The sequence below is a fragment of the Cyprinodon variegatus genome, unplaced genomic scaffold, assembly GCF_000732505.1.
Source record: "Cyprinodon variegatus isolate N-32 unplaced genomic scaffold, C_variegatus-1.0 Scaffold1216, whole genome shotgun sequence".
NCBI classification, from domain to species: domain Eukaryota; kingdom Metazoa; phylum Chordata; class Actinopteri; order Cyprinodontiformes; family Cyprinodontidae; genus Cyprinodon; species Cyprinodon variegatus.
The window spans coordinates 149517-159448 of NW_015151669.1; the positions used below are offsets into that span (position 1 = coordinate 149517).

General features: G+C 46.4%; 1 protein-coding gene across 2 annotated transcripts in view; it reads left to right on the top strand.

Moving 5' to 3' along the window:
* Positions 1–3133: 3133 nt before the first annotated feature.
* Positions 3134–9932, top strand: part of ftcd (formimidoyltransferase cyclodeaminase) — a 10833-nt gene continuing 4034 nt past the window's right edge. Inside the window, exons 1-10 of one of the 2 annotated variants that reach the window (XM_015401397.1) lie at positions 3134–5588; positions 7220–7403; positions 7475–7603; positions 7699–7787; positions 8399–8578; positions 8916–9053; positions 9124–9255; positions 9330–9391; positions 9468–9594; positions 9670–9831. In XM_015401397.1, coding sequence (XP_015256883.1) covers positions 5376–5588; positions 7220–7403; positions 7475–7603; positions 7699–7787; positions 8399–8578; positions 8916–9053; positions 9124–9255; positions 9330–9391; positions 9468–9594; positions 9670–9831 — 1416 coding nt within the window. In that variant the 5' untranslated portion in view covers positions 3134–5375. Of the gene's footprint in view, positions 5589–6296; positions 6842–7219; positions 7404–7474; positions 7604–7698; positions 7788–8398; positions 8579–8915; positions 9054–9123; positions 9256–9329; positions 9392–9467; positions 9595–9669; positions 9832–9932 lie in introns of those variants that run through there. The other variant, XM_015401398.1, reaches the window with a different exon arrangement.

The following is a 9932-nucleotide window of genomic DNA, read 5'->3' on the forward strand; positions in this document are numbered from 1 at the left end:
GATCCGTCTGAGGTGTGGGCCAGAGAGTAGTAGTATTAGTTATTGTAGTTGTTGCATCAGTCTCAGGACTAGTAGTCATAATTTTTGTAGTAGAGGTAGTAGCAGTATTGATACTACTAATAATAATGGGAGTAGTAGAAGTAATAGTAGTAACGGTAGTAATAATAGCTGGAGTAGTTGTACTAAGATGACTACTAGTAGTAGTATTAAAGGAAGTAGTAGTAATGGGAGTAGTAGGACTAGGAGAAGCAGGAGGAACATTAGATGTAACCCCAGTTGTAGAAGCAACATCTGGAGGATCAGTCTCGGGTATAGGACTAGTAGCAGGAGGATTAGACGAGAATGTGGGCCAAGCAGTATTAGTACTGTGACTATTAGTAGTAGTAGTAGTAGTGTGACTAGTAGTAGTATTGGTGGTAGTGTGGACAGTGGTTGGCAGGAAGGCTGTAACCCCAGAGGTCTGGTTGAAGGGTGTGGTTGTGGGATCATTGTCTGGGTTCCCAGTAAAAGGTGGAGTAGGTGGAGTAGATGTAGGATCCTGAGATGTAGGAACTGTCACAGCAGTAGATGTTGGCCAAGGACTCAATGGTTCAGGAGTTGGACTTGATGCTGAAGGTAAACCAGTGGTCTGACTGCCTGTGGTGTGGATGGTTTCACTGGGTGAAGCAGTTGTTGGTGTCTTCCAAGGAGAAGTTGCTTCTGGGGTTGGAGGAATTGATGCTGGGAAATCCTCAGGTGTAGTTTGTGCCGGGGTGGGTGGGGGGTCTGTATTTGTAGCTTCTTTAGTGACATGATCCGGACTTGTAGTAGTCTGGTAGTCAGTAGTAGCATCATTGTTGAAAGGGTTGCCTTGGTTTGTAGCAGAGGAGGCAGTTGTCTCAGGTGATAAGGTAGTAGATGTAGACCAGGCAGTAGTTGGTCTTGGTGTTGCTAGAGTTGGTTTCTGGCTTTCCTCAGCAGTAGGAGGGTCAGTAAGGAGGACTGAAGTCGCTGAAGAGGTTGGTTCAGTCAGAACAGGAGCGTTGAGACGAACCGCAGTGGTATTAAGGTCTGCAGGAGCCGTACAGTCCGTGGTGGTGGAAGATGCTGAGTTGACGTTTGTTACAGAAGAAGCTAAAGGAATTGCTGTAAAGAAGCACATTCATCAGCTTCAGTGTCACATATTCATCAGATTAAGGTAAGTCAACCTGAGGACTGACTGAGTACAACCCAGCAGACTGTAACGCTTTCTAAGATGCTAAACACTCTGAAATTGAATCTATTTATCAAGAACCGTTTGTTTTATTGATTATATGAAGCAGCTGCTTGGAAACAACAATGTTGCTCCTGGAGCAATCTAACTTTATTGATCTCATAAATTTACAAGATAACAGCAGCCTACTATAACTGGCTTTGTTCTGATTTACCCTGAGAGCTCGCTCATAGATCCATAGGTGCTAGATACATTCCTCAGGCAGGTGGGCCCATATTGGCCTGACCTGTTGACGCTGCATCCATGATATAATCTAAAGGGCTGTTTCTCAATCTGTGTACTTGTGCGTCATCGTGTCCTCGTGAAACGTCATCAGCCTCAGCCCTCATACTGTTCCAATTCACAAGAACAGCAGACCGAGAACAGACAAAGTCCCCAGATGCTGTTCTGGCCCCGCCCTCTTTACCCAGCATGCATCAGAGCAGACCTGTCCGTTCTCCAGACTGACAGCCATCCCAGCATGCACTGCGGCAGCAGCAGCTTCCAGGTTAGCGCTCACAGAGCTCAGAATATTAAATTTAAAGTTCTCTTTTCTGATCCTGTTGTTCAATAAAAGCACGTTTTAAGATAATTTGAGGCGAGGATATTATACTTTAAGCTTCCCTATATGGAACATTTACTAATTTACTGGGGAATTAAAAAAAGTTCTCATGTTGAGAAGACTGTGGCAAAACTGGGGAGTTCCGAGGGTAACGGCAGCCCCAGCCGCTGCAGACGGGATAACATTAGCCCGTCTGCAGCAGCCAGGGCTAACGTTAGCCCACCTGCAGCATCCAGCAGCCAGGGCTGCAGCAGCCAGGGCTACAGTTAGCCCGTCTGCAGCAGCCATGGCTATAGTTAGCCCGTCTGCAGCAGCCAGGGCTAACGTTAGCCCACCTGCAGCATCCAGCAGCCAGGACTGCAGCAGCCAGGGCTAACATTAGCCCACCTGCAGCATCCAGCAGCCAGGGCTGCAGCAGCCAGGGCTATAGTTAGCCCGTCTGCAGCAGCCAGGGCTAACGTTAGCCCGTCTGCAGCAGCCATGGCTATAGTTAGCCCACCTGCAGCAGCCAGGGCTAACATTAGCCCACCTGCAGCATCCAGCAGCCAGGGCTGCAGCAGCCAGGGCTATAGTTAGCCCACCTTCAGCATCCATGGCTAACGTTAGCCCGTCTGCAGCAGCCAGGGCTCTGCATAGCCGTGTGTGAAGGACCGCTGGCTCTAATTAAGGTTTGATTGTTTTATTCAGCAAAATGTTCATTTGATTTGTGTTTATCTGACTGTGTTCATTTTTATTCCCCCAGTAAATAATAAAGTCATAATTTATTATTATGTAGAGACTATTGATAACAGGAGGAGCTTTGAATGTGGTGATGTCATCAGTACGCTTCTGTTCCGATTGACCCAGATTTATGCTGCGTGCTCCAGTTCTCCCAGAGTCCAGACTTTCCTGGATTCTTCTAAAGAACGGACTGGATGTGTTTGGAATATTTAGATTTCTCTTATTTCATATATTAATTTATCATATTAACATTGTGTGGCCTGGCCACTGTGTGAGAGTGTTATTAAACAAGACACGCCTTCTTCCTCCAAAAACAAAAAACAGATTCTCAAGGTTTATGCGTAGCATGTTACTGTTTAACCAAACTGTGATTTGGTTTGTCTCTGACTAGTTTCCATTGCTGTAGGTAGGGGGGGGCCCACTCTGCCCAGGCAGAACAGGCTGAATACACAGCAATACGGGTTCTATGATGACATGTTCTCTCTTTGCAAAGATATGAAAACATCTTTGCTAACATCATGACTGAGTTAAGTCATCGATCTCCATTTAACTGGGGCGAATAGTTGAATACTTTGGTCCCACTACCCTTGGTGAGGACATGAGTCCTTACTGTTTGTTCTGAGATAACTTCTAGTGAGAGTTTCCTGATCCCCCTACAGCTGCTTCTCAGCCGCTTCCCAAAGCTTATTTCCTCATCTGGACACAGTGGGAGCGAGAACAGTGAAAGTTTAACTGAAAGTTAAACGGTCATTTTGCTCGTTAATCAACGACTCTGACTGCTAATGGAAACAGATCATCTGCAGCAGAAACAAGACAGGCGAGGAGGTTTTCTTACCCCACATGAGAACAATGCAGAACCAGCCTTCCATGTTGCAGATCAGAAGCCTTCTGACTGTTTATGGCGTCTTTTACAATCACTGCTGTCTGAAGGTTTAAGGTGAGTGTTAGAGGAGGAAGTGTTGGTGATAAATACCCAGCTGAGCAGCCAATGAGATCATAAAACAGACCTCTCCTGGTTCAAGGTCATGGAAAACCCCTTTAAAGCCACTAAAGGCAACATCATTATTTGGATTTGAGAGATTTTTCTTTTTATACCAGTTTATCTTAACATTTTTACTACCAAAGGTGTTGCTTGCTGTTAGAAACCCACCCTGTTATGACCACATTTCTCTTCTCTCCAACCACTTCTTAATGAGTCACCAATTAAGAATCTGAGGTGCTGCAAAAGTTTCAACGGTGATTTATGAGGACAAAATAAATCATCCATATCTGGGACCTGACCCATACCTCTGCAACCTCTTTACCGATTTAAGGGATGTAGATCGATGTGCAACATTACAGCTCTGAGCAACAATATGATCTACATACACCAAACACCTGGACAGTGTTGAGGTCAGGATGACGGATGAACCAGAACCTTCTAATCATCATCCCATTCAGAAACAGACAGGATTTTCTGTCTTGATGGTCATCATTACGATGAGAGCTGAGCTGAGACCATGGAGTCCTGGACTGGGTGGACTGGGATCAGTCTAGGACCAGGGATAAGGGAGAAGAGTCAAAGCTCAGAGTCAGAGAACCTTCCTCCTGTCTCCAGAAACCTAAAGCAGCTCTACTCTCAGTTTTTTCTTTAAAAATGTCTTCATGTGTTCACTGACTGCATGAAGCATTGCTCTCCAGGGAAATCAGGAACGTGTTTCCAGGTCTGCTTCCAAGATTCCCCGGGCTGCCTAAGGACAACGTTGCAAAGGTTTTCTTTGCTTACAGATAGATGGAATAAAACTGGCGCAGGAAGTTGTCCAAAAGGTCTCAGAAAACGATTAGCTTCATGTGTTGCTAAGGGTGAATAGCGTAGACAGATAGGTAGCTTTGAGTCAGAGGCTTTGGTCCTCTGCTAGGAAGCAGTAGACTGCTTGGTTTCTGATGGTTCCCAGGGTGCTTCTAGGGTCTGGTAGATTTTGGAAACATTTCCATTGACGTGGACATTGTGATGAAATGATTAATTAGCAACGTGTAGCTCCATAGAGGGGGCATAACATCCGATGCCTAAAATGAGTGTTTCGGTCACAGATGTCTGCAGGCTTTGTCATTTTTCCTGTGAGGCAATCTGGATCATTGTTCTCACTTGTTCACTCTGCCTCTCTGGCAAAATCCAGGAAACTTCTGCTTTTCTGTTCTGTGGCTTCTCAGACAGTTGATACCAGATTATAGAAAGCCTTGTTGTGGATTCACATGATGCAAACTGTTGTCCTGTTGGAGAGACGATATCCAACATCTTTTATTGTTGCTATCCTGTGATTCCTTGGTTTCTATTTCCATTAGTTCTTCATAGTTATTCTAGTTTACTTACTCTTTGTCTTTATTTGTTATTTGTTTCTGTTGTTTTCCCTGTTTCCCCGCACTCTCCTGCAATTCTCTCTCTCTCTCTTGTTCTGTTCAAATCCAGCGGCTGCATCCTCTGAAGTCCAGATTCATCGGCTGATTACATCATAGTACAGCGCTGAGGCCTATCCAGATTGGAAGAGTGCTCGTTATGCCGCCGACCAATGCAGCCTTCTTTTCCCCCGTTTTGAAGGACAGGTCCGCTGTATCCTCCGTAGCCTCAGGTATCCCATGATTCATTGTGAGTCAAAGGGAGCCGGCTGCTCCATGATCAGAGGAAAAATGGAAATGGTGCCATACAGTGGTGAATATTAGAATTACAGTTTAATAGAATCCTAGTGTGTAAATAGTTCCATCTGAAAGGAATGAAAATAGTTGTTTTAATGGTTATAAAGTCAGATATGTGGCGGTTTGATTTATCTAAAGGTTTTATCTGTTAATGTGTAAATAGGTTTAGCTGACATTTAAGCTCAGATTCTTATGGCCTCTTTAACGGATCGTAAGCTCAGACCTTTGGATTTGTTTGCTTTTATTTGTCTCACCATGAAACACCTTCACCTGAAGAAAGGACTTTTTCTCCTGCTTGGAGATAAACCCTCCTTATTCTGTGACATCATCACGTCAGTCTTCATTGGGACCAGGATCAAGCTCCAGGAACAGCAAACAGCACATCTACAATCCCAGCTCCTGAAGGTTACTGGATTTAGTTTTTAGTTTTATATTGTTGCTCAAACAGACCAGACACCAAATATCCTATTTCCCTTTCAGACGTTTCCTGTTGGGGCTTCTGCCTTTTCCCTCCATTAAACTTCTGGAATAAATATTTTAAAATGCTGCCTGTGATTGACTGAATTTCTGAACCTGTAGTTTTAGGATTTGACTGGAGGAGGAAGCTGAGGGTGTGGAGGTCTGAGCATCACTGGTTCAGGTTTATTTATTTCCCCAGTTCCGGTTTCACCATGAAGATGCTGCAGTTTTCAGTTGGAAAGTGATTCTTGATCTGATGGTTCCTTTGTCCCACCATGTGTCCTCTTATCTCCGGCCCTGGGGGTTTACGCTCAGGGCAGCTGTCATGTCCTAGTTAAAGTATCCCGTTATGACACTGGAGTCTGTAACCTCCTGATCAGTAGAACCAGGATTGTAGCTATAATGCGACCAGCAGGGGTCACTGTTTCTCCTCTACTGGTTCAAAGAACATTCAGATGTTTCTTCAGGGAAGTTTTACCTCAGAGGAGAAACTGATGTTTAATTTGGATTAAAAAGTTAAAGTAAAGAGAGATCAATTTTTTTAATTTAGACAATTAATGTGAAACAAACACCCCCCCCCCCCCACACACACACACACACCTTAGTTCTTCTCCATTCTGTGTTTTTATGGGTTCTGACCCAGTCCTGCTGTGAAGTTCATCTTCTGTTTTCCAGAAGCAGGTTTAGAAAATGTTCCACAGTTTATTTCTACTTTCTAACTGATTAAAAACTATTAACTCCAACAGAGACGAGTTTATCTGTCAGACTCTGGACCTCTCTGTCTCCCTATCTAATAAACATGGAGCTTCTCATCAGCCTCTGGCTTCATCCAACCTTCCATCTCCTGGTGAAACATCTGAGCTGAAGCTTTATTCAGATCTTTAAAGATTCAACCTGAACTATTTCAGTGACTGAAGGAGTTTTAGTTCATTTCTGGGTTTTTCACCAAAGGAACCCGATTCAATCTGTTGGGCCTTCATAGGGTGTTCTGTGGCCCCCCCTGAGGATGGATGGGGCCCCAGCATGCCTTCAGAGTTGTGCAACCCCAGTCATGTGGCTGCCGTGGTTAATGATTGTCCCCCGGAGGATGTGTGGGAAGGGGGGTGAGGCTGAAGTCTACCGTCCCCCTGCAGTCTGCAGACACCATGGCTCTGCTGGTGGAGTGTGTTCCGAACTTCTCTGAGGGTCGAGACAAACAGGTAGGACTCTGCAGCTCTGCAGCTTCTTGAAGCTCCATGTTCTGTGTTCTTCAGCTCCAAACATCTAGCCAGAGGTCCAGGACCAGCATCTCCTAATGTTTATCAGACTATACTGCATCCATTCTGCCCCCAGCCGGCAGTCAAACCCAAATTACTGGGAACCAGTCGAACGTTGTGGAGATGCTGGTTTTTAGCCCTTTAATGAACCTGCAGTGGGTTAAAGCTCCTAAAGTGGTCAGAATAATCATTAAACATCTCCTGCGTCATCCTAACAGACTTTGATCAACCATCAGCTTTGTTTGGATTCGGCTGAAGGTCCTAAAAACATCTGAAGTGATCTGAGTTCTGAAACCAGGCTGCTTCTCTACCTTTCCCCAGGTGATCGATGCCATCTCTGCAGCCATCTCTCAAACCCCCGGCTGCAGCCTGCTGGACGTTGACCCAGGGGCCTCCACCAACAGGACTGTCTACACCTTCGTGGGTTCCCCAGAGGCGGTGGTGGAGGGGGCGCTGAATGCCGCCCAGCGAGCCTTTAGCCTCATTGACATGAGCAAACACTCAGGTCAGTGTGAGTCCACAGCGAATGTTCTCTCCTCAAGACAAACTGCTGATGAAGGTCTGGTTCTGCTTTAGGAGAGCATCCACGGACCGGGGCGCTGGACGTCTGTCCTTTCATCCCAGTCCAGAACGTCACTATGGACGACTGCGTCCACTGTGCCAACGACTTCGGACGCAGACTGGCAGAGATGCTGCACGTTCCTGGTGAGAGGCCGAACCAGAAGAACCAGAACATCTGATCAACCGGGGAATGTTGGAAGAGATGGAAAATAAAAGCACATTTTTTAATTTATCCTCAGTGTATCTTTATGGAGAAGCAGCGCGATCAGAATCCAGGAGGAGTCTGCCATCGGTCCGGTCTGGAGAGTATGAAGCTTTACCTGAGAAGGTCTGTGATCAATCAAGCAATATTCAGTTTTACCATGTTCCTGCTCACCTGGATTAGATCTACTGCGATTGCGCAGACACAGCAATAGAGAGCGGGGTGAGGGGAGGAGGTTGCTGGTAAAACCTGTGCAGCGTATCTGTCCAAAGCCAGGCTCTGATCAACCAGCGTTCCAGGCGACTGATTGATCAGAGCGCTGATTGGATCAGTCTGAAAAATAGGCCAATAAGTGTTGGTTTACTCTCTGACAGTCACCTAGTTACCACTCAAAGCTCGAGTAAAAAACGATCGCCAAGCATCTCCCTGATGTCTGCTAATGCTGCCTGTCAGTCAGTCCAGTGGGTGGCAGTAAGGAGACCTCTGAAACTAGCAGGACAGGAAACCTTAGAGGGTTGGAGATACTGAGGAGGGACATCAGAGTGGAATATTTTATCTATCATTCAGCTTTCATCACATCATAAACCAAAGGAACTGGTTTCAGAACAGAAGCTAATATTAGTGAATATTCACACAGAACAAGACATGGATGATGCAAGAGTTCACTTAGTCAGGAATGAATTTCACTTCATCAAGACTAACAGATCCACCATCTTTGTTCTCCTCCTTCCCTGCAGCTGAAGCGTGAGGACTGGGCCCCAGACTTTGGCCCCGCCCTCTTTGTGCCATCATGGGGCGCCACGGTAACCGGGGCTCGCAAGTTCCTGATTGCGTACAACGTGAATCTGATCAGCACCAAAGAACAGGCTCATCGTATTGCCTTGGACATCCGGGAGCAGGGCCGAGGGAAGGACCAGGTGCATGCTGGGAAATAAATGTTCATCTGGAAATCAGATACGCTAAGACTTAATTCATGATAATTCATTACTGGGAGCTCCGCTTTTTCACCCTTTATTCACACATCCACGCACTGCTGGTGGTGAGCTACATGCTAATGGCTGAATCATGAATGAAGATGAGATGAATGAATGAATGAATGAATGAATGAATGAATGAATGAATGAATGAATGAATCTAATCCTGAACCAATCAGCACATCAAGCTTCTGCTGACCTGGTCGGGTCTCTACCTGTTGAACGCAGGTATGAAGGTCTAGCAGCACCTTTGTCTGACTTCCTGTCTCGCTCTGAGCAGCCAGGACTCCTGAAGCAGGTGCAGGGGATGGGCTGGTACCTGGAGGAAGCCAACCTGGCTCAGGTGTCCACTAACATCCTGGACTTTGAGATGACGCCGCTCCACGCTGTGTATGAGGAGATCTGCAGGGATGCTGAGGTAAAGGTCTGGATGTCAATGAACCTGCGGAGGCATCAGCTTCACTTTTACAGATGTTTATGGTGTTCAGGAGCTGAAGCTGCCGGTGGTCGGCTCTCAGATCGTCGGTTTGATTCCCCTAAAAGCTCTGCTGGACTCTGCTGACTTCTACATCAAAAGAGATCAGCTCTTCATCATTGAGGAGGAGCACAAAGTCCGCCTGGTCAGTAGGCAAGTCTGAGGAGGTTTGCTAGCAGGGTTAGTTCTGCATTTGAACGTCTCCTTAACGATCTGCAGGTAATCAGCAAACTGGGTCTAGATTCCCTCGGCCCGTTCAGCCCAAAGGAGAGAATCATAGAGTGAGTTTACTCCCCCTGCAGGTTCAGAGGCAGACATCAGATGACGGGCTGTGGTAAATGTGGAGGTGTCTTACAGGTACATGGTGAGGTCAGAGGAACAAGGCGGCCTTATATCTCTGTCTCTGCAGCAGTTTGTTCACAGCGTCGGCGCTCGAACTGCTGCTCCGGGAGGAGGATCGGTTTCTGCTGCCATCGCATCCATGGTGAGCCACCAAAGGCCGTCCAGCAGGGGGAGTCACCTTCATGTTATAAATGCTGTGATGTTATTATTCCTGTAGGGGGCAGCATTAGGCGCCATGGTGGGACAGATGACATACGGAAAGAGACAGTTTGAGAATCTGGACAACGTGATGAGGAAGCTGATTCCTCCATTTCATCAGGCAATGAATGAGCTGCTGCACATGGTGGATGCAGACTCCTCTGCCTTCAACAGCTACATGGTGAGGATCACAGGATGATATAACACCTGCTGAAACACCTGCAGACGGAAACACCTGCTGAAACACCTGCAGACGGAAACATCTGCTGAAACACCTGCAGA